Source organism: Aplidium turbinatum, chromosome 17, assembly GCF_918807975.1.
Source record: "Aplidium turbinatum chromosome 17, kaAplTurb1.1, whole genome shotgun sequence".
Lineage (NCBI taxonomy): Eukaryota > Metazoa > Chordata > Ascidiacea > Aplousobranchia > Polyclinidae > Aplidium > Aplidium turbinatum.
This window is the reverse complement of record NC_137488.1, coordinates 6,922,781-6,948,515: the sequence shown is the minus strand read 5'-3', so window position 1 is coordinate 6,948,515 and position 25,735 is coordinate 6,922,781. Positions and strand designations below refer to the sequence as shown.

At 36.5% G+C, this 25,735-nt stretch overlaps 1 protein-coding gene across 1 annotated transcript in view; it reads right to left on the bottom strand.

Annotated features, from left to right (window-relative positions):
- LOC145786918 (uncharacterized) overlaps positions 1–25,307 on the bottom strand; it is a 31,874-nt gene extending 6,567 nt beyond the window's left edge. Inside the window, exons 1-4 of the mRNA XM_082598659.1 lie at positions 24,923–25,307; positions 24,467–24,576; positions 23,986–24,137; positions 18,239–19,512 (exon numbers count right to left, since the gene is read on the bottom strand). Coding sequence (XP_082454785.1) covers positions 18,239–19,512; positions 23,986–24,137; positions 24,467–24,576; positions 24,923–25,307 — 1,921 coding nt within the window. The remainder of the gene's footprint in view (positions 1–18,238; positions 19,513–23,985; positions 24,138–24,466; positions 24,577–24,922) is intronic.
- Between the last annotated feature and the right edge of the window lie 428 nt (positions 25,308–25,735).

Genomic DNA, 25,735 nt, shown 5'->3' with positions numbered 1-25,735 from the left:
TTCCAATCTTTCAATATTATACAGTTACAATGATAGCAACAATCTATGAGAAAAAAACTGTTAGGAAAATGTTGACACATGGAAATGTTGTCAACACACACAGTTAGGAAATGTTAGGTTATGGAAGGAAATGTTAGGTTATGGAAGGAAATGTTAGGTTATGTTAGGAAATGTTGCCGACACACACAAGAGCTATTGTAGGCTACTATTATATTGATCGATATCTACAGAAAGTTTTTATAAAAATTTAGCAACACATCAATAACGTTTCATCTCTGATTGAAAATATTTCTCTGTTTTGACTCTATCTTCATATCGGGTTATGCAGCTAAATTTCTTCAATCCGTCACTATGTTTCTGCTATGTGGTATTTTGCTGCCAAACAGGTAGATTTTAACTGTTTCAGCTCCTCGCTGACTGACAACTAGTTGGAGCTAACTTTGGTTATTCTTTTCAACATCTTATGATAGCCAAACTTGAAGCCGTCAGAAGAACGCAAACAAATTATAAACCTCTTCCATTACAAGCATTGTCATCTAATTATACTTTTTCTTGGCTCAACACTGGTCAATATAAAATGCTCCCCGAACTGGAGTACGTCATCTTGGGCCTAATTGTCGTTATTCTTTTTTGTCAAGAACGTCAGTCATGTTATGTGATTGATGTTGTCCTTAATTTCCTGACACGCCTGACTTAGATTCTTGCGTCACAATCTGCACGTAATCAACAGCATTCGCTTTTTGCAAAATGTTAACTGTTTTTATTTTTTCTAAGCCAAGCCTTTTAACATTATAATTGCTTCAACTCGAACCTAGGGTAAGAAAGATGACAAGCTTGTTTGTTTTGACGTAGCATACCGTAGTTTGATTTGCACACATTTGTGAAGTTTTCATATGTTTCTTACACTTTTGACAATTTGTATTGTACTTTTTTCTATTGTTGGTCTTTACCGCATAAATTAAAAGCGAATGAAATAGAAAAGTTTCAATATTGATATTGATTGCCAGTGTATATTAGCATTGCATGCACCTGTCGCTAATTTGACGTAGAAACATTTTCACTACAATAAAGGAACAGGAAGCGCAGCTGTGTTGGGATCACTGATACCACTTTATGCAAACGCCTTGTTTTTGACCCTAAACAAAACTAATAAGCCCAAGTACTAAAGTTTTGCTAAAAGGTGCCCTAAGTTACTCTGCTGCCCCCGGCAAGTCTGTTTTTCTTGCTTTATTTTTTGGACATTTCTTAATAGGATAAACCTGACTTATGAACATAAACAGTAGTTACTTTTAAGATTTCAATCGGAAGTTCATAACATCCGTCATATAGCATCAGTATATAGTACTCGTGTAAAATTTTTTCCGCACTTTGCATGCCCACGTTTATTTTCATGCATCTTGTCTTCGAATCGAACCCAGTGTTACTACTAATGTAAAAATTTTCTTCCTCTTAAGTCTTAAACTATAATACAGGGGTTCCCAACTTTTTTACACCGTGGCCCCCTTTGAAAATTTTGAAAAATCAATGGCCCTATTTTTTAACCTTTTGAAAAAATTAAGAAACGTTATTTTAATTTAAAAACTTGTTTATACAGTAACCGGTAAAAACCATTTCATGAAGATTTAGGCAAAATGTACTAGTATTTTTATTAAATTGTAATTTATTTCTTTGTTATAGTGTTTTTCTTGCTATAGTGCTATAGTTCTTTGCTATAGTGTTTTTCAAAATTTTTCAAATTTTGTCATGGACCCCTTGAAAAAGGCTCTTGGCCTACTAGGGAGCCATGGCCCCCAACTTGGAATCCCCTGCTATAATACAAATATCTGTAGGCCTATGCCAAATTTATTCAATTATTTAAGCTTAAAGTTATCGTTAACATAACATTGTATTATTTGACTTGCCAGAGAATTGAACATAATTCACTAAATTTGAAACCAGCAGCACGATAATCCAGAGAACGCCATCTTACTTTTCTTATATTAAACTATTTCTATCTTGTATGAATATTTTACTCTACATTTCAACTTTGTGTGCGACGAACCCTTGACCTCTGTTTGGTCACATCAGAAATTCAGTTTCCAGTCCAGATTCTGCGATTAAGAAGTCCATGGTGAATGGTTGTGCCTTCGAACATCTGTGAGATTGGCCCATGGTGCGAGAGAATGATCCGCATAAAACACAAGCTGACTTATATGACTGAACAAGCAAAAATAAATAATAAAGAAATAAAAATACAGTTAAAACTATTCTCTTTCTACTTTTCGAGCACCCAAAAAAACCAACCACTTTTCCGAAAAAGGAGCGATCCAAATCGCATTGCCACTCTATAATATCAGTGCACTCGAAATAGATGGCTTTGTATTGTAATGCATCTTACGTAATTTCTATTCTGCACAAGTGAAAAAGTGTCGTCGAGTCATGTCATTTTTGCTGTGTGTGCAGTTACGTGTTCTTGAGACATTGCTGCTTTTTATTTTAACTTGTCGCTTCATAGACTGTTTACCAGCTGTTTTCTCACAAAGCCTACAAATGGGTCACACCCTAATCTGGTTGAATTTACAGATAGGCTACTGATACTCCTGAAACATTGATACAACTTGATTGCATCTTGCACTTCACCATAACCATTGAAAATAGCCCGCAGCAAAGATAATAATTAATTTGGAGATTACTAAATAGGCTAGCTATTTTAGTCGCTGTTTTAATTTAAATTAATAAAATCTTTCAATGCTTTTATAATTTGATAATTGTATGCTAATAATTCAAGGCTAATTTTTTCGGTGATACAAAGGTTTGTAGCCTATGTCAAGATTTTGACAAACGACTGACCAAACGGAAGTCTTCTTATGATGCATAGCGCGCTCTGCACTCGGCTGAAATAAATTTCTTCCGTTTATGAGGAAATGAACAGTTTTGTAAACACCAGACTAGCCTACATGTGCATTTAAAATTGTTCTCTTGCATTCGTTATTTCGTCTGCATTTGGTTCACGCTCTTGGCAACTTCCGGCGATTCTTAAATAAGTATTAATTATTTTCTTGAATGCTTCTCACACTCTGAAAATTTGTGTCGTGCGTGAACCTTGGCAGCTATTTTTGTCGTGGTTGTCGTCGGCTCCAACTCATGTCCGAGCAATGGTTTGTCTTCAAATTGAATTTGGCTTTGGATGGTGATGTCGTATGTGGCTTTGGAGGCCCAGTCTATGATGGAAAAGACGTGGGCAAAAGGCACATTGTATGGAGGGTGGAGGGCGTGGCAGCTTTACCTTTTCTAGTGTTTCGTTTTTCTAGGGCTTTTTGCATCCTGTTTTTTTTCGAAAATTTCTGTGCCTTCCCTGGTTCTGTAACACAAAACTAATATATGCATTTAGCACTTTACGCAGTGCCGTGTGAACAGCATATTGCTTTTTCTTAAAACCCCTTGCTAGGCTGTTTTTTTTAGTGACCATGTTTTATATTTTCTCAAACCATAGGCCTGTTCCAAAGTGGGCGTGGAAGCATTTTAGTGTTAGACGCCAAACTCTTTAAATGTGGGGGAAATAAAAGTTTCACTTCCATCATTTTAGCAACAGAACAAATTTTTTTACATTCTCAAGAAAAAAAAGTTCATAGGCCTATGCAAACAAAGAAACGATTTGCATTAGGGTCTGCTAACCATAAGTCGTTGGCTAGAGGGCTCATGCTTCAATTTCTTTTAGTTTGTTCATGGCATCTATGTTGTGTTTTACACACGAATTGTGAATTCCGATAAAAAAAACACATGACTTTGACTCCACAATCGTTTAACAGTCGATATCGCTTTTGATTCTATAACAATGCAAGGAGCCATAAAGTTTAACTAAAAGTATTAGAAGACCTACGTCCTACGTTCAGTGGCTCCGAGAGGGGGGGGAAGTCGGGCTAGTTTCCCCCCTAGCAAAACATTGTAAAGGTAAAACGAGTAGTTTTTTGTTTTTGCACTTTTGAGGGCGGCCCATTTTTAGTATTAAAGTAAAAATGTACCAACTAAATAATCAACAAATTCTTAAATGAAGTGCGCAGTGGCGGATTCAGAACGTAATTTATGGGTGGGCCTAGGAAATATCTTGGTGGGTCTTTACCAATAATGCAACGGCGGGCCAGCACACAAAAACTTAGTGTTACCGAATATCTCTTACAAATGATGTGAAATAGTGATGCCGCAGACAATTCAGTGCCACTTGGTTGTTCTAGTATTAAACATTAATATGTTTTTTTTTTCATGAATCTGATTTTGGGTGGGCCCACTGTCAATCTGGGTGGGCCTGTACCAATCAGGCCCACTCGGTAGATCCGCCCTTGGAAGTGCGTAGTTCCAAGTATTTCTCAGTCATTGTAAATGTCACTCTCGAGAGTCTCGATGCTTCTCATCAAGAACAAATCATTTTCGTGTTAAGGTAGGCAATGTTGAACAGCTTCAAGACGTAAAATCTGAAGCTGAAATGATTTCTGTATCACTGAGCGGTTTCGATTGTATTGATAGTTTCAACTTGAAAACTGGTGCTGTTTTAGCTAAGCGGAAACTATTTTTGCTTGACAACTGAACCTTGACTTCATAATCTGCGTTGGCCAGGCATAAGAAGTTGTATTCAACATAAGTTATCTGGGAAAGTTAAAGGTATCAGTCCAAGCACGATTTAAGAAAGTAAATTCTGTATATTTTTTGTTTATGGGTCATCATCATCATCAGTCATCGTCTCCGCCTGCAGCAGATTGCGCATCAACATGAATTATTTGCTTCCAAGAGTGGCGATTTTGAGCCAGCTCGCCCAGTGTCGCCAAGTTGAGTCCGGTCCATGATTGGATATTGTCTTGCCATTGTTTTGATTGTCTGCCACGTTTTCTTTTTTCTTCTACTTTTCCTTCTGTGCAAACTTTGCTGATTCCGAATTGTGATCTTTTAGTGTGGCCGAACAGTTTTAAAACTTTTGATTTTATTATTGCTGCAATTGGATGTAATTTTGTCATAGTTAAAATATCTTCTGTTTTCGTGTGGTCAAGTAGCCTTTTGGTGGTCATGCTTCTCATGATGTGATTTTGGAAGGTAGAGTTTTTTCTATATTTGAGTTTTTTGTTCATGGATGTTGTTGCTTAAATCTAGTTGGAATTCATAATGTTGCCTACACTACAGACAGCGTTGTTCAAATATCTTATCATTTTTGGAGTAATTGATTATCTGTAAGCTTGTGGCATCTTTACAGTTATAGCCCAGTCAAAGGAAAAATTCTGAAAAATCTAAAAAAAGCTGTCTTTTCATCTTGCAAAGAAAATTGACTTCGAGAGGGTAATCAAGGCGTGGTGCAGTCAAACCCAATGCTTTACATTACCCTTTTGCAATTGAAGCTAAAGACGTTTCTTAAATGCATCAAGTTGGAACCAAGAGCTTGATCGGAAGCTGAGTCAATGCTAAAGTAGCCTACAACTATCAGTTTTAAATTTGTGACTGCTTTGCATTATGTGGATCACGGTCCTAAACAAGATTCACTGATGAATTTAATGAAATTAAAGGAAGATGTAATCTAAGTAAGGGAAAGCTGAGAAGAGTAAGCTACTACTCGCAAGCTAAAGTTGCAGTGGCAATTATACTAAATTTACAAAGAAAATGATTTTCTTTTCCTGAGGACAGAACGCTTTTATAACTCCACTTAACTAGCTGAATCATTCGAAGGAAATGTATTCTACCGTATATTGCAAAGGATTCGATAGTTGTTGGAATTGACAAATGTAGGCTATCGACAAACTCAAACATATCGTCGATGAGTTTGAAGTTCCATGAAAATTTCATCGTATGTCTGTTGTGCAGTTGCGGGCATGTGGGACAAATTTAAACTATTTGTAGGCTATACCTACAACAATGACATTTTTCAAGACATTTTGGATGAGGTGGTACTTTTGACAAAAAGCCACACAGCAAACTTTAGCTGCAAACCAGAATGAACCGCACCATATTTCGAAAGGTTTTTCCAAGTAGTTTTGTTATGATTTTTTTTTGTGTTCCGGTAGCTAGCCTACCTCCAACGGTTGCGCTTTAAGAACGTGGTTTTAGCAATTACTGAAATTTGTAAAGATTTGTTTGCGCTCCAGTAGGCCAATGACTCAAAACCGATTGAAAAGCCTAACTATATATGTTGTGCATCAATTCAGATGTCGCAAATTTTTATCATTTGATGCTGTGATCCGTAACTTTGCATTGCAAAAAGTCTAGAAAGGGTTCAATTAAATCAGGGATGTCCAAAGTCCGGCCCGCGGGCCAACCCCGGCTCACAAGACGTTTTTGCATGGCTTGCGCCTGTTGTTGTACAATGTGTTATTTTTGGCCTGCAGACACACAAAAATCATATAAATTCAACTTGCAGTTTTCAGAAAAATTATTGTGGCTGTTGGCCCGCGAACAGCCGAACACTTATTATCAAATCTGGCTCGCGTGGGAAAAAGTTTGGACACTCCTAAATTAAATGCTTGGTTGAACTATTTTCTTTGTCCTTTAGGCCTATTGTGTGTTTACAAAGCTTTCTAGACAAAATAGTTTGCCTCAATGGCATTTTTGCTGCCAGTGTAATCCAGTGATTATTGATGATTTTTACATTGAACGAAGTTCTTTTCATGCAGAGGAAAGTAGGTTAATTTCAGCTTAACACGAACATGCAACGCAAGATACAAATTAGTTGTATATTTGCTAAAAAATATTAGCCTATGGGGCCCATTTTTCGTATTGTTTCCCGACCAGTGCTGACTTCTCTCGGAGGCCCTGCCTACGTTTGTAACAAACACGCCAAAATCTTTAAAAGTTATGTGTTCTCGCTGCGCGGTCACGACAAATTGTTAGACAAACACAACGAATAATTTATTTTTTAGCTTTTGTAGCAGCATTTCCATTTTTTGCAAATAGGCTAACATTAAGTAGGCTGCATAGCCGAGTGGTGAAAGCCCTGAAACGGCAATCGAAAGGGCGCCGGTTCGACACACGCTCAAGAGCACGCGGCTGTGTCTTTGGTAGGACACTTAAAGGCATGCCTGAAAGTGGACATGAAGATTGGCTTCCTTGCCTTCCCGTCCACTTAATCTAAATCTTCAACCACCAGTTGTAAGCCTGGATACGACAAACAAACAAAATAAAACATTGGACAAACAAAATGGTTGGGGCCCTGGATATCGGTACGCGCCCGCTGTGGGGGGGGGAGGGAGCAGTTAACACGGGTCTATGTAAAGTAATTTATTCAATATCGATTTTTTTGTAGCACCATTTTCACTTTTTTAAACTGCTTCACTTCTCATGCTGGAGAATGTTCAAAGAAAAAGTAGTGGAGTTGTCTTTAGTAAGCCTCGATTAGCAACAGTTGAAAGGCTAACATTTATAATTTTCGTTTGTTTGGAGCAGCATAGACTTCGGAATGATTAGATTAGGTTAGTTCCAAGAGCAGCTTTTTTAGTTTTGTGATGAAAATCTATTAGCAGCATATTGTTGGACTTGTTTGTAAATGCTACCCAAAAAATGAGTTGCAGAGAACTAGGCCTACTTGCCGTCCATCGTCAGATTTAACCACTAACCAGCGTGGAAAAACATAGGCTAACAATATAATAACTACACTAGAAGATTATAGCAACCACATGAACTATATCAACCGTCCACACGATATAACACTATTCCGCCACACAGATCGAGATATATTCTTACATCTTCGAGTAAACTAGTTTTGTAAATCGATGGTGAAAAAATTGTCGGTTTTATTCGATTACATCAACATACGCAGCGCACGTAAGAGTGCGCTATTGCATTGCTGTTGAAAGAGGACTGTGAGTGTGGTGCACTGCGATTTTGCAAATCTCACGAAAACAAACTATGAGGTTGCCAAGTCAGCCATCATCTTTATGAAGTTGAGCAGACAAAATTGAAACAGAGGAAGAATTTGAATAGCTGGCGGGAATTGGCTTTTTGAATTCGGTCCACCAAGGTGCTTGCTTGGAGATCATATGTTTTAAAACGTGGAGAAGATGCTTAACTCCATTCTCTGTCACTGTTTTAAATTTTGGTGCTTATTCTCGAGATCAGTGATTTGTTTTGATAAACCATCTGCTTGAGCAATGCTGTAGCAAAACACCACCAGTATCAAAGCGATTGGACTAAATTTGAATGCAACGAAAACCTTCTGCATGACTATCTCATCAAAGGAAATAACTCCAGTACGCACAATCAAAATACAGAATACAACGGTCTCACAAGTAAATAGTTTCAACTATCTGGGTTCTATAGTCACTTCGAATGGTCAGTGCTGGAGCGATGTAAAATCAAGAATTGCACAATCCAAACAAGCTGTCATCAAAATTGCCAAAATACTGAAATCTAACTCAATCTCTTTAAACACTAGAATAAGAATCTTACATGTGTAGCCTACATTTGGTCAGTTCTGTTACATGGCTGTGAATATTATTGTTGGTTGGTTGGTTTTGAATCTTTATCCTCGGACTGACAAAGCCTTGATAGGTTATTCCTGGTAGTTTCGCATAGTTGTATGCGAAACTACCTTGAGGCTCTTGACGCAGGGCCGGTTACCGAGATTGGCTGAGTGAAGTTTTCCGATTGTTGTTGTTGTCGGGGAATTATTCCATCCACTAGGTGCCGCTGAATGGAGAGCAGTCCTGAAATGCGTTGCTCAAGCGCACACCCCGAGAGTCGAACGAGCGCCGCTTGATTTTGAGCCGAGCGCGTAACCACTGAGCTAACCAGGCGGACTGTATGCCCGCAGATAGAACAGAAGATTCACAGTGCTGAAATTTGGTTCATTCGAAGAATGATTGGAATTAACTGGATGGATAAGATCACTAACGAAGAAATGTGAAGACGCTCTGGGTGCACCCCTGGCGTCCTCATTACAACTATCAAAAAAGGCAAATGACATTTATCGGGCACGTCTACCGCAAACGCGAAATTGAACACTCCGAAATGATGGGGCGACTTCCTGGTCAGAGGCACCGGGGGCGTCCACGTTTGGAAATTTTTAAAAATCTTTCAACATGGACAAACTAAAATTTTAAAAACATAATAAGAACTATGGACAATCAATCGTTGTGAAAACTCACGGTAGCCGACGCCTTATTCAGGCATGGCCGATGATGATGATCAAGCGATACACGACCGAAACGTTACATACATTTTTTGGCAGTGAACTTATTTCTTATTATTATTCATTTGCATCAGACAAAAATGTCCATATTCAAATCACACAAAACAAGAAAAATACAAAAATAAAAGGCATAGGTTACAGTAGCATACACGCAGCTGCGGTGCAAAAGTAATTGAAATGTTCATACAACCAACCAGTAAGATATAACGTTAGCAAACGATGACTGTTAATATCTTGGAGCCATGGCAGCTATCAAGGCTAAGTAACAGCATGCATAATCTTATTGTAATGAAGACAGTAGTTCCATTTACGATACCAGTCAGACCTCATCAGGAAGGCAAAAATAGAGTTTGACGACGATTCGCATCTTCCAACAAAAGAAAAAACATAAGTAGCCTATTTCCGTAGGCTACTAATGCATCAAATGTAACAATGTTACACAAGACTTGATGTTCACCGACTGATTAAGGTCATTAGTTTTTATGTTATTTATAGACCCAAATAAGCGCAATACAAACGGCGTTCAAAGACATTACTCAAGAGACCATGTAATCCGAATACCGTACATGACTTCGCTCAACCATGTCATATTGTTGGAGTGTGTCATCTATTCTAGCCTAGTGGCAACCCACAATATCATCAACATAAACTGTTTTGGTTGTTGCGGTTTTTGTTGTTGATGTTGAATCTGATTGACACATTGAAGATCTTTGTGCGCGAGAGGAAATTTCTTCATGAGTAGGATTACAGGGCTCAGCTTTTCATACAAAGACAGAGTTGGCTGGCAAAGCATATAAACGGTCGGTGTTTCTTTTGCCTCTCACTACCAGTTCTGAAGAAAAGTTGGACGATTATTGCAGTAACTATTGTTGTTGCAATGCATTGCTAGAATAAATAATTTCCACATGATCTTGGTTTTCTACATCAGAACGAAAACGAATGACTAGGAAAGTGGAGATTTAGTCTCGATAAATTGGCTAATCAACTTCAGATTTCTACCAAAACTCGGGAACCAAAACGGATAGGCCCAACAAACTAAAGCTAACAATAAGGCAAAACATTCATCAGAAGTTCAAAACAATGCAGACTTTATAGGCTTGTGGCTGCTATAATTCTTGAACACTGATGAATGTGGTTGTAGTTGAGGCCCTTTGTACCTGAGGCCTCCTCTAGTTGGAGCTAACGTGGGACGGTTTCTCTGGTTCTGCCATGGAGTTTGTTAGAAAAATAGACTGTCAACAAGGTGACAACAGACAACTTGATCATAAAAAAAAATAAACATTATCAATATGGAGAGGAATGAGTATAAATATGGAGAAGATGTTTCATATCTTCTGACAGTAATTGTTATTTTGTGTGGATTGATTGAATCCAATAGTATTTATCATAGAAACGAAAAGTCATCTTGAAAGCGTAATCCTAGAAGCTTTCAATAGGTTGCTTAAAAACACTTTCAATGTTAGCCTATACCCAAGCTTAGTCTTCCGTTCTGAATGTGTGTGGCAATTGAACTTGCGTTTTTTTCCGGCTTTGCTATGGAATTTGTTAGTATTTGACTTAAAGATAGACTTTTAACAACAAAGTAACAACAGACAACTTACTCATAAAAAAAGACAAACATTATCATGACAAAAAAGATTTAATTGATAAATATGGAGAAAGTGTTTCATATTTACTTCTTGCGTTTGAGTGTTGTGGTCTCTGGTTGTTGCCATTTGCTTTAAAAACTTAAATTTCCAGAACTCACCGCAAGGAGGTTAACAACTTGAGTACTTCATATCTACTGACAGAATTTGTTACCCGCAGAAAAACTCGTGTGTTTGATTGAATGCAATAATCTTTATCATTGCACCGAAAATCCTCTTTTAAGCGTAATCCTAGAAGCTTCTAATAGGCTGCCTATAAAAACATTCAATGATAGCCTACACCTAGACGTAGTCCCCTATTCTGAATGTTGGTGTACTTTCTGCTGGCAATTGAAATTTTAGTGTCCCTGAATGAAGTTACACTTGAAGTGCGTTGCCCGAACGGACAAACAGAGATTTAAATCACTGTTACTTGATCTTGTCATTTATTTCATCTACATAGTCGCAATGGTTATCGATTGAGTCATCAATGAGACGTTATACACTCGAGGTGCAGAACGTTATGTGTCCAAATGATACTCTTTTGGCAGAAAACTGCATTTAGAAATGCAAAGTGGTCCGTTTGACAATGCTTAGTTTAACTACACATTGTGCGTGTCAGTTTTGAAAATACACGGAAATACTTTTGTTGTGTATAGTTTGTGTGAGTTACGCTTGTCATAAGAGCAAATGGAAATTACGGAAACTTACTAAATTTATTTGTTGTTCTACAGACTTTCAAATTCTAAATTAATAAAGGAGAAAAACTAAAAATCTGATACGAGTTGTAAAAATATGCTTGGAAGCTTTTCGTAACCTTAAATAAACAATACCTTTCGTAACCTTTGCATCCAATTTTATTCAATATAAAGTCTCCAATGATCTTTAACTACAAAATAAAGTTTGTCTGTAGACATAGCAAATCTATTATTAGGGATTTCCATTCCTACAATTGTTTGTAAGAAAATACAGATCACCACAGATTGGCACAAGCATAAGCAGTAAACGAGAATTAATCTGCATAATTTAAAATTATACGCTGCTGAGCTAAAGTAATCGCAAGAACTATATATGCCCAAGGCGACAAATTTAGAAATAAGACAACTGCAAAGATTCCATTTCTATCCACCAGATGTTTCAACAACTCGCACAGATTTCACCCATTTCCTCTCAACACTTAGCCGCCTTATAAGTTTGCCTATCCTTAGAAGGCGTTGGAAATGCTGATTCAATAAATCAATATGTCATTGTTGCACTACGTTTTTCAGCTGTAGACTCGTAGCAGAGCAAGCGGCAACTCTCACAGCACTTTTTTCTTTAAAAAGTCAGGGATTTATAATTAATTCTATAAATTTTATGTTGATCGTGCATCGTTAAGTGCTATGTAGCACAATTCACTTGCTTTGAAAGACACAGAGTTTTTTGATCGAGCTTCTTAATCTTCAACACGACAATCATGACACCCTCAATTTCAATTGAGTGTTGAAATTATTTTGCTGGCTACAAAAAGTTGCATCGTAAAACCAAAACGTTGTCATTTAATGTGAATTGGGAAATATTGCATTCTGTGGTTAACGGCTCGACAAAACGGTTAATTAGTGATTAGTTAACACTTTTGAACAAACGTGCTCATGCAAAGGATGCAATTTGATTTCTGTTAATTTTTAAGAAAGCCCCAATGCATGATATGTCGTCATGGCTGTTAGCAAGTTTGGCTGGCGTTATGGTAGCTGTTGATTGAAAGCTGCTAATTACAGTTAATCAAGCTTTTGTGGATGATGATTAAAATTAAAGTGTATAGAATAGAAGCTTTTTGCAGCCTGGTGTGATAGTTATAGGCTATTGTATTTTGTATTGCCTTGTTTATTTTTTGCCAAAATTGGGTAAAATCTTTAGGAAGTCATCGAGTCCCATTTTTATATCCTGGTATTCGTTTTTTATATAATACAAAAAATAAAATATTTTTCTAATAACTGAAAATGGGAGGTGTGATCATGAAATTCTAAGGCGGATAAAAATTGCAAGAACTGCATTTGGAAACATGAAAAATGTTTTAATCAATCAAAGTTTAAATTAAACCTCAAAGGATATTCTAATGCTACATCTAGTCAACCCTTTTATACAATAGACAGTGTCACGAAAAATGGAGAAACGGATCGATAGCTTCGAGCTCTGGACATACACGTAAATGTTAAAAATTTTATGGAAACAAAAGATCACTCACGATGAAGTATTATTCAAATTCAATTCAAGCAAAATTCTCTTAAAAATAGTCTAAAAAATAACATTGAAGTATTTCGAAAACACAATAAGGCAAAACTTGTTACAAAGATCATTAATAGAAGGAAAGATAAACGGTAAAAGAAACAAAGGCAGACCAAGAATGATTGGACAACACGCCTCTCCAAATGAACAAAATTGAATTATAAAAGTGCAGTACGAACAGCTTATGATCAAAAACAATGGCGCATTGTATCCAACACTCAATACGAGGGAGGAACATAACGATGATGACAAACGTTTTTTCAACGTCAGAAAGCTACATACGCAAAGCAATGGAAAACCATTGCTGGATACGCTGTTACAAATGTTCTGCAAAGACCGAAAAAAATGAATTAAATCCGGTTAACGGCTTTGGCCCAAACAGACGCGAAGAAACAGATATGCTTGTCCTCCATGCACCTCTAAAGGTTATACTATTTTTCACGTTTTACACGTATTTTTTTTGTTTATACGTAATATGCTGACGTGGCTTCGTATAATGGTATATAGCTTACAAAAGGCAGTTCTACACCGAATGAGACAGATGTCTTCAAAACATAACCAAGCTAACGTGAATCGCGAATCGTGGATGAAATCTTTTGCAAAATTACGTCAGATGTAATAACTTCAAATAGGTTATGATGAGACATAACTGAGATGCAGAAAAACATTGATAAGCTGTTATTGCAAAGAATTGTCGGAAGTTGATTTATTAACGTTGTTTAATTAGTCTCGGAATATTATTTGGCTATTCCCACTCTTTTTATGGTGACAAGATAGCTGCAAGTTTTGAAGTGGAAGTCAATTGGCAGGACCTTACGTAAATCATTTGATGCAATGAAAATTATTACTTTACAACAATCGTGCAAAGATTAATAGCTAAATGGCATAATTTGTAATTCAACAATCCAAATAGGGGTGGGCAGAACGAACCTCGCGTGCGTGCTAAATGCTCCTTTAGTTGGAGAGACTCATTTGTAAGTTTGTCTGTTTTAAAAGTAACATTTTTAATACTTTTGACAATATTTTATAGTAAATTATTTTTAATGTAAACGTAAAAATAAAAAAAATAAAATATTAAAACAAAACAGGTCATTAAGCCAAGATTGCTTTTGTATTATTTTTAGAACAGTTTTAAATAAAATATACTTAAAAAAATCAATTTGACCGGAAATTTCTTTATCGTAACCATGGCTAACTGAAGATACGGCCTGATTTCTCACATTTTGCAGAAATTTCCAGATTTTGCTAACTTTGGGCAAATGTTTAAATAAATTTCTCTAAAAATTATATTTTTACACTTTCTTTACTGTTTTCCCCAGATGATACAATAGGTTTTAACATCCTCAGATGTTGAAAAACAAAGAAAATTTGAGTTTGAAGATTTTAGTCAGACTGTTAATTTTTCAATAACAGTCTGACTCAGCATTTTTCAACTTACTTTTTCTCATTTGCTACTGCTTCCCCAAGGCAACAAAAAGCTTTTATACCATTAGGAGACAGCAAAAAGTCAAAAAGTCTCAGAAAATGTCAAATAAGCAGTAGCTGTAATCAAAATCTGCAAAATGTGACAAATCAGGCCGCATCTCCAGGTGGCCATGATCGTAATTTAGTTTAGATTCAAAATTTTAGGTATTTCTGCAAAAAAACGCATTGAAATTTCAGAAAACAACGTAAAATTCAAAATAGGACTTTGGGTCATGTGTTTTGAAGATTTAATTAGGGAGAACTAACTTTTGTTTCATTTATACACAAAGCTTCTTTACCATGGTTTCAGTTCAAATTAAGTTTTGACTTCTTTGATAAAAATTTCTGTTTGAACGCTCTTAATTTTTAAAAATATTTTTAACCATCATCTGAATTGTAGGAGGCTATTAGATCACACCAAGTTACACCTATCTTCGATTGCATTTTTTTTTTCTAACCCAAATACGTACCGTGCTTTTTTATTGTAAATTTAAAAGCAAACGTTATTCTTACACTGACTACCTTCTGTTAGAAAAGTTATATGTAGAACCCTGATTCTAAAAAACAACAATATTATTAAAAATTACCTGCAAACTGTGCTAATGAAAAAAACGTTTTTAAACGTTTAATTTTATCAACGATTGGAAGCTTAATTAAGCTTAGAAAGAAGCTTATTGCAAATCGCCATGCAAAATGTCATTTGAAAAACAGCTTTCTAAAAAAATAGCTGGCATATGTTTGCGATTTTCTTGAATATGAATGTGTTAACAGTATGGTTTAACAGTTAGTGGTTGGGAAGGACAAAAGAAAAAATATTCTCAAGAAAGGGAAGAGTTGTGCAAACCGAAGATATTGACACCTTAAGACTACAAGAAGAAGATGCGTAAGGTCTACATTGTGGAAATCGAGAATCCGCGCCATCATCAATTCCAGCCTGTGGGAATCCAATGTAGAGCATATAGTCTTCTCCTTTTTTTGCCAGTCCATTCGATTGGGTATCTTTTTTAACCAATTGGTTGTTACCCATTCTTGGTGCCTTGTATAGTGTGATTAAACCGAAAAAAAGATACATTGAATGCTGATGTCTATTTGGCATGCTTTTATTTTTCGCTATTGAAGTGAAAATGTAGAATGCTTGTACCACGAGAATAATACACGAAACAAGTTAATGAAATATAAAAATAACAAGCTACTTACAGCAAGTAACAAATGTACTGTATTATGTGCGACAGAATAGTTTCCTTTTTGCCTTTTGCTTTGAAACTAACAAAATTGCGACCCGTAACTTATTTTTACTGGAAGGCTCAGAATCAGTCGCAAAAAATACTAAAAATGCATCAAATTCTTCGTTAGATATCAATTTGCAGACACTAAATCTAGGAAAACATTTTTTTGTAAATCGTGCAGATACACGACAACAAATATTGAGCGGCATGTTACAGAAATGTTTGCTGAAAATTAATTGATGTACAGACTTAACTTTTACTAATATTGTATACAGACTTGGCAAGTTTTTGGTAATTTACGATTTCGACAAAGTTAATACTTGAGCAGTGTTGATTAAATGGAAATTCCTTGAGCACTATTTAAATTCAATCAAAACAATTTGTTCTGGGAATTGCCTCAAGATTTACATGCAAGAAGCCAAGGCAAAGTATGTCCATAAAATTACGGTTGTTGGCTTGTTGCAACTAGGAGAAGTTTGTTGACACGAAGAAGACAAATTCAACAGACATGATTGAACAAGATGTTTGAAGCTATTCTTTAACATAAAACGTCAAAGAAAAATGTTGCGATCTGCAAGCGACGTAACAATATGAATTCTTATACCATAAAGCTGTTTAGGTTGGTCCCAAGGCTGCTAGTCCGTTTTGTTAGCTCAGTAGTGTGCTCGACTCAAAATCAAGAGGCGGCGCTAGTTTGACTCTCGAGGTGTGCGCTTAAGCAATGTATTTCAGGACTGCTCTCTATTTATGGGCACCTAGTGAATGGAATAGCTTACAGGCAACGTCACCTCAAAAACTGTGGAATTATGGAAACGTCACTCAGCCAATCTCAGTAACCAGTCTGCGTCAGTGGTTCAAAGCCTCCACAAGTATGCGAATCTGTCAAGAATAACCTATCAAAGGTTTTGTCAGTCCCAGGATAAAGATTCAAAACCAAACCATGCAAACCACCCCACCCCTATAAAAGTCAATAATAACGCGCAAGACATAGCATAACGTCTCCAGCACTTAACCTACGTTGACAACATCATAAAGGTAACATCTTCAATGTTTAGGCTAAATATTGTCATAAAGCTTTGGTAGAGAGTTTGCTTTGTTGAACCATAGAGAAATAAAACATAGTAACTTTAGCGGGTTTAGCATACTTTATTTCACACAAAATATAACATAATTAAATAAAATAAACTCAAACGTTTTCGACACGTACGTGTGTCCTCATCAGGAATTAAATCTGCAATACATAAAATGAAAAATCGTAAGATAAATTTGACTATGCACTGTAACTGTAACGACACTCTGGACTGAAAGCACAAACTGAACAAATGATACGAGAATGATTGCGAGTAAATTATGCGGTGGGGAACAGATCACGTGAGGTGTAGACTACAGGCATTGGACAAAACAATTAGAAATCAAACGTAAACAAATTAAGAATCAAACGTAACAATCCATCTCTCAACCGGCAGTTATTCGCCTTTGGCTCATCGTTCCTTTTGTGTGTGTTCTAATTGTTTTGTCCAATGCCTGTAGTCTACACCTCACGTGATCTGCTCCCCACCGCATAATTTACTCGCAATCATTCTCGTATCATTTGTTCAGTTTGTGACCAGGTCAGTGGCCGAGTGGTTTCGCCTTCGGCTCTGGTGCTGGTAGATCTAAGATCGATTCCAGGTCGGGTCAAACCGAAGACTTTAAAAACGGTACCGATTGTGTTCTATCCTGCATAGCGCAGTGAGAATGAGTCGGGTAATAATGTGATAACATCGTAAACCTGATATAAATTAAAAATGAGCCCTGTCGCTAAAAGACCTTAGCTGTTGTAGAGCGACAATAAATAAAACATAACATTATTATTATTGTTCAGTTTGTGCTTTCAGTCCAGAGTGTCGTTACAGTTACAGTGCATAGTCAAATTTATCTTACGATTTTTCATTTTATGTATTGCAGATTTAATTCCTGATGAGGACACACGTACGTGTCGAAAACGTTTGAGTTTATTTAATTTAATTATGTTATATTTTGTGTGAAATAAAGTATGCTAAACCCGCTAAAGTTACTACATTGTCATAAAATGATAAATAGTTAGGCTACTGCAAAGTAGAAATTCTTCACCGCAAAGAGGGTGTTTCTTCATTTTCCTTTAATTTTACTTTGTTGTGGTCTATTGATGAGTTAATATAGAAACTTCCTCTGATATGTCAATCGCAAACATCTGGCACAGTAGTCAGTGGATTACTGTATCAAACTTTGCACAATACTTATAATGTTCAAATTGTGAAACTAATTCTCCAGCATGGCTGTTTTTCAATATTCCAAACTTCGTATATAAACTTTGGAAAAACTTTTTTGCGTAAAGCAGAAAGAAAAGCTAACCAGTGGTTGATTATCAGTTGACTGTGCCCAGTCTCTATGAAGAGTACCGCTTCCAGCATAAGCGTTAGATGACTACTCTTTGCACGTATTTACGCCAGTTACTTTTTATACAGCACTGCATTTTGACTGCACCGATGCCTTTCTACCTTCACATTTATTTTGACAGGTTTTTGAGTGACAAGTGCCTGTGTGAGTGATGCTGGCAGCACGTTCTTTATGTTTTTTGGACATTTGAGATGTCGTGGATATAAAACGAATTGATGTGTTAAAAGAGGAGGTTGGTCTTCGTCGTAGCATTTGGTGATGAGGGTAAGCTTCTCCGGTGCACATGGTTCTCCATTTCCTCATCACCTTGCACCAGTTGAAAGGATTGATGACGTTCCAAGCTCTGAGATAAGTATCTTTTGCATTGTTTCGGAAGGTTTTATTTCTGATGCTGTATATCATGCAATTCCACAAACTGTTGCAAAGTAATATAAACGTTGCTGTCAGTTCCAGAGAATTGGCAACGGAATTTAGAGTGGCATCGTATGATAATGGTCTAGAAGGGTTCGTACCAGGAATAAAAATAACTATGATTAGAACTAAAACTGTTGGAGCTAAACTCAATGAAAATGCGGTCACCATCAAGGTTAAGACTTTGTTTAATGTTCTTTGTTGCTTGATATGTTGTCGTCTAGCATTAGAGATTGTGCTTCTGCGTTGAAAGCTTTTCTTGCCTTGACCATACATCGCTATGGAAATAGCCCAAGTTACCAGCAAGGGTATAAAAAACCCAGCAATATACAAAATAAGCGAGGAGTCTCCAAACAAGGTAACAAATCCTGAGCCGGTGATGGTGTATCGAAGTTCATCAGAGAAAAAAGGCACAGCTGAAATAAGTATCGCCAACATCCAAGTTACTCCTGAGCATATCAAAGCAAACTGCTTGGCGTTATGCTGTCGGTATGCAACAGGGCGAGTTATGGCTTGTAAACGATCGATTCCAGAAGCTGTTAAAAGATAAATGGAAACGGTCAACGATAGGGTGGTGACAAACCCAACAACGTCCACAAAGCTTTCAGGAAGATTCTCATCAAAAGCTTGGACTCTGCTTTCTAATTTCGAAACAGAAACAGTGTCAGTTCTCAAATTCCAAGTTCCGTTTACTGAAGAATCATTTACGGTGGTGCTAATGTTGACAGGGGATTGAAATTTGACGTTGTGAAAGTAGATACGGTACATCATGGCGGCTGCAGACGGAAAGACAAATAACCCCACAAATGCGTCAGCTACTCCAAGAGAAGTCCGAAATATGCCTTGACTGTGTCGAGCCTTCTCCTCACTCCCATACACTGCGATGACTGTTAGATTTGCAAAGGTAATGACAATTGCAAGGATGATGAATAAGGTGATCAAAATCACAATGTTCGCTCTGCATCTGAAATGAAATCCATAAAATACGTGATCAGTTTTAGGCGTACTGTACTTAAAGTAATCATGTCACATTTACAGTTGAAATAAATTATTTTAAGGTGAAAGCTTGCATTTGTTTATATCGATTAGTTTTATTTTACCTTGACTATTTTCGCTTATAACAAAAAAACATAGCGATCATGGTGAGGGTTAAGCATGCTTGCAATTTTAAGGTGACGGTTTGTAGAAGCCCCGTTTCATCGTTTACTTGTTCAATAGTTTTGGCAGAAAGGTTCAAGGGTGCGTTGTGGAACCGGGGTCATTTTAATGCCTAAAACCTTCTCATGAGGCCCAAAAATGTAAAAAAAAAGGCTGCGTAGTTTTTTTGAGTTCTGTTGTTTTCATTATGCATGTCTTGTTTAAGAGGTTTTTTTTTTGTTATGAGCGAAAATAGTCAAGGCCTTTCATTGATACTGAGCCCAACATCTCATAACAACATCACGGAGTAATAAGTCGTCACAACGAAAAACAGTATATGCCAAACAAAGCAGAGGTTTAGAAAAAGGTAGAAACGATAAAACGTGAACGTTAGCCTATAACCTGCCTCAGACCAAAACAGGATTAACCAGTTTAAAATTTGGCGCGGTTGCCACACAGTCTGCCATGTTGTCTTCGAATAGAGCTCAAAGATTGTCTCAACGGTTGAATAGACATAAGATTCTTCATAGTGAGTTTATCATAGTTTCAATGAAAATTATTGCTATCATGTGCATGGATATCAGCACCACAACTTCTTTTCGATTTTTTTCGTTATGTTGTGGTAGCATTAGTGATCGTTGATGTTGTTACAATGTTGTCACATTCATGATTGTTGTGCTATGTTATACATGCAACTAGTCATTGTTGGGTCGTCCAAAAGAGTTGTACAATCCCCATACATTGCACGCTCTGCAAGAATGCAGATTCCACAGTAGATTGCAGGGTGAATCAGCATGACACGAAATTTTCAAACTATGGTTAATGACCACTTTCCCAACGAGCAAAAGTTGGAATTTTTGCATTGTTTTAATGTCTAACGAAGGAAAAGCAATGCAAAAATGGCAGTTTTGCTCGCCGAGTTACAGTAGTGCCAAGAGTACCAAAAACCGCTTTGTTTTTTGCTTTACTTTAAAAACAAACAGCATTTTATAATACTGTACCATTCAAGACATATGTTGATCAAAGCAGTTTAATCAAAAAGTTTGTAATTTTCATTGTGTCCAAAGGTTTTGTAAGTTGTTTACTAAAGCACTAAAGTGGTACTTATGTACCAGAGTGGTGAAAGCCTGTAATTATGGATTTGCAAATTATTTTCCGTTGTGAACTGTTAAGTTTTCAAGTTGAAGTCCTTTGAAGAAAATGGCATGCCACGAATTTTCAAGTGGTTCTTATTGCTTTAGAAAATACGTGTTTAGAATTGCAGCCTACTTGACGATACCTTTTCGTTAATAAAATTGTTTGCATGGACAGTTGTTGTCACAAAAACAAGAAGACTTTTTATTATGAAAGCTTCTAAAAGGCGCAAAGTCATATCGTCTTAAATTAAAAAACAGTCTGGTAAGATTAGCAAAAACAAATTTAATTTTACAATCAATCAATTTTGTTATGACGTTCTGCTTTGAGGCAGTCGGCGCGTCACATAGGATGTCAAGCCGTCGGTTTTGGCTCAATGTTGTTTCATAAGAATATTTAAAAATGTAATAGCCAACAAATGCTTCCAAGTGTGATACCGACTTTAATTCATCATTGACCTGCATACTTGTAACAAATATAATTTTAAAAAATAAAACTCTGTTATAATTGAACCAAATATTAAGTTTGTAAGCTATGTTTAATTTGTTTTATGAAGTTTACGAAATACCAAATGGCAAAATTGTCAAATTTTGGATTATTTTTCCTTCACTTTTCAACATCGCATTCATAAGAAAGCCATCGCATTCCAATGCCTACTGTGTTTATGCAAGTTGCAATCATTATGATTGTCACGTTTAAAAAGTAACTTCATGGCATAAACGAAATTTAATCTTCAGCAATTTTTAACAGCAGATCTTCACATTATCTAAGATGCTAAAAAAATACTAAAACCTCCAAATTTTGGTAGGCTAAGTGTTTTTAATTGAATGCTCAATACTTTTACCACTTAACGGACACCAATAATTCAATATCACAACTCAAACATTCAAAAATTTATTAATAGCAATACACAAATTTGTTGAAGTCAAGAACTCAACAGTGTTTTTTTAAGTAAATAAAAACAATCAAAACTTGTAGCAGCACTTTCAGAACCACGTATATAACGCCTCATTGACGCAGAAAAAAGATGGCACCAGTGGCCGAGTGGTTAGCGCGTTGGGCTCGCAGTCGAGAGCCTGCGTGTTCGATTCCAGCCACCCGCACTGCTGTTGTTTCTCTGGGCAGGAAACTTTACGATAATTGCCTCTACCCAGTGATCGATTTCGAGTAATGGGTAGTACCAAATTTAAGTCATTAGCAGAGTAGACAACCGGAAACAGACATTGCAGTCGGCTGCAACGTGGGTCAGGTGTACGTCGGAAGGCGTACACCGATGCATAGCGCTCAAGTCCGCTTTCCCGCAATGCAGGATAAAAAAAAAAATAAACAAACAAACAAACAAAGATGCAATGTCTCTACATAAGTGATTGGTAGGAAAAAAAAAGAATTTAAATATAATATTTTCACAAGAAGTCGTGTGACATTGTATACAATATGTAAATCACTAAGAGCTCTTAACTCATTTCTACCCAACAAGTATGTGCACTAAATCCTAAATTGAAGTTGTTAAGAGTAGCCTATAGTCATCACCTATTCTTATGTACAGTGTATGATTTTCATATTATTTGAAAACCATATGTGTGACCTTATTGTAAATTTACATTGGTCGATCAAGCATTAGGTGATGGTCGTTAGCAAATAACATTATGTGCATATTTAAGATTCTTGCTATTCACAAAAGATCAAATGTGATCTTCGTGCATACTGTAATTTCTTCAACAAAAATAAGCTTGTCGCTGGTAAAAGTCAAACTCATCAACTAGACTTTAACCTTTTAAGAAAAACACGGCGTTTTGTCATTTCCTGATTTCTGCATTTCCTGAAAGTCATTCTAACACGTTATATCTATAAAAAAAACTCTCAATTTTACATACCAAACAAAATGGATAAAAAATTGCTTTTCCCAACTTTATGTGAATCCATTAACAATATAGTAGTTCCAAAACTAGGTTGTTTTAGCTTTGTAAAAGTGCCAAAAAAAACGCAAAAAAAAGAATTTGCTTAATTTAGAGTAAAAAAATTATATCATTATAATTCAATCCACCCGTTAATGTGCATTTTTATGTTTTTACTGTTACTGGGTGTTGCAACCGTTTCCAGCTCTTTACTTAAGATCTTATTAGGGTTTCAAGCACACATTAACGTTTGTATTTTGTTGCTTCTATTCTATTAGCCTTTCACTGTGATGGTCAGACACAGAAATAAGCTGAGCCTGTACGTCAGGGGTGTCCAACCTTTTTGGCCAAAGGGCCACATGTAGTTTACGAATGGTTGCGCGGGCCACTTGAGTATTTACTGCTAATTTGTAATCGTAAAAATGACAGTATGATAATTTCTAATTAAAACCCTCACACCCAAATTCTAATCTTAGAAATGTGTTTGTACATTTTATGGGTTATATAAAAAGAGTGAAGTTGGTTTTAAAGTGGTTTAAGGTTTTTAGTTGAAAGCAAGGCAGCAGCAAAGCGTAAAAAATGTCAAATTGGCAATTGACACTTCTGATGTTGCCGGAACAACGGAGTTGCGCGTCCCGTAATGTATTGTCCGGCTGTCCCTAGATTCACCCACGAAAAACTTGCTCGCACAAGTAAGTGCTACCGGATAATGATGTCACGAAAACTGCCAATCTATGAATCCTCTGATCTTTTTCTTAAGAAACAATTTTTTTGTAAAATTTTAGCAATAGAAAGTTTTGAATTTCTCTCGCTAAAAGCAAGAAACATTGCTGATTGACTGACTCTTGAAGCACCAGTACTATTGTGTGGAAAAGGGTGGACGTAACAATGTGGAAAATGTGATGCGTAACAATGTGCATTGTGATACAATAAAATTAACTTGAACAGTTGCGCACCCCATGCACTAGGGATTATAGAGTAATAGAGAAAGAAAGCAAACAATAAATGCCAATTTATCGGAATGTAAGTTCGCCATAAATTACGTTGGCGATTGAGTTGATTATATAATATATGTCATTTTGAAAAATATCACGCGGGCCACTCAGAACCTTCTCGCGGTCCACATGTGGCCCGCGGGCCACGGGTTGGACGCCCCTGCTGTATGTGGTAAGCGTAGCAGTTGTTTTTTTTTTGTTTTTTTTATCTGAGACGGAAAAACAGTGAAAGAACCACTCGGTTAATGACAAAATATTGCTTGCCCATACTCATACCTTGTAGGAAGACAAGCCCATCCGTTTATTCCCATTGTAGTGTAAGTACTTGCATCATAGCCACACCAAGCTGAAGGGCAGTAAGGTATAATGTAGATAATGGTCTCATGATAGTTTCTGTTGCCACCAGTAGGAGAGTCGTATAAAGCAACCTGAAAGCGAGCGTTTGGTTGAGTGGAGCTTGGAAAAAAATAGATCTTAATTAATATGGACAAACGGTTATTTTATGTTTGGACTATCTATTATTATTGCTATGTAGCCAAAAAGGTTGCTGTTTTTGCATTGTTTTAACATTCAGTGGCTTTGAAACGATGTAAAAAGCAGCTTTTGTTGCATAAGTGTGCCGCAGTAAGATTTCTTAATAACTTTTAAAAAATATTATACCGAGAGACATAGCTATAGCAATGAGAAAATGAATCGAATTTGAATATCTAATAATTTTTATCCAAGGCAAGTCCAGTGGGATAATGTCTTTATTTACCTGAATACAAGGATCTTCTAGTTGAGCTGTGGATAGCTCTGATGAAACTATACCGCTGGCTAAGGACTTCCAAACTTTGCCTGCATCTTTGTTTAAAAGTGCCGAGTGCTCTACGGGAATACAATAAAAATGTGAATCCTTTGCCAGCATGTTATATTTTTTCGAAGCTCCATCAAACCTTAACTACTTCTTTCAAAACCCAAACGCAGGTAGTTCTGCAAACTTGTTTTGTACAAACGTTAGGCTACTTGTTCGATTTAACTCAGTTTATTTTGTAGAACGTTTTAATATCCGTTATGTTAAATGACTTCATTATTTTGTGTCCAACATTATTCTTTCATAAATTATATGATGAAAAAGCGGTAGCCTAAGATTCAAACCACACATTCGGTGTAGTTGTCACACTGCAGTACTTTAAAATAAAAAACAGATGGTGAAATAATAATCTTACTGCACCTGATTCACCAATCGCTTCTTCTACAGTGTTTCCGCACTCTGAAACTAGTTTTGATTGATTGCAGAAGCGATCATACATTAGAGAGGTGAATTTTGTGAAAGCGAGAGTCCGGTTGACGCAGACGTTTTTGAACTGAGGGCAATTCCAAGCCTGCATTGCTGCCAATGTAGTGCTCAGGTAAACATCTTGCCTTGCCCATCTCTTGTAAAGATTTCTGAGGACGACGGCGCAACAGTAAAGTTCTTGGGTTCTGTTAGATATTCTCAGACTTGGAACAGGAGTACAGTTTTCTTCCAACATCTTTGTGTCTTTCGTGTTATCATTGCAACTGACAAGGACAAGATTGAGAACCAGAAAGCAAAAACTTAGTTTTAAAAGCATCATTGTACCAGTTATTTATTCTGAAAATCAAATAGTATTAAATTGAAAAAACATTTCATATTCTTCTTTCTTTTTCTTTTTATTTAAAGATCAGATCGTTGTCTAACTCTTTTTCATTTTTTAACCTGTCATCTAAAAAATCCATAATCGAATAAAACGTTTGAAAAAGCAAGTAGGCTACACACAAAACGTCATGAGGGTACAAATTTATATACTTTTTGTACTAGCAAAACAAACCACGTAATGCCAGCCAAAACTCGCGGGCAAAAAATTTAGTCTTTTTCTGGTTGATTTATTGATTGGTAAGTCATGTTATCCTCACAGCTTCTCGCAAAACCTTGCTCTAAACCTGCCATGACGAGCACTTTACCTTGTCCCTAGGCTAAAGCATGCCAAAAGCACCCCATGGTCAACCAGATGTGTCCACAATT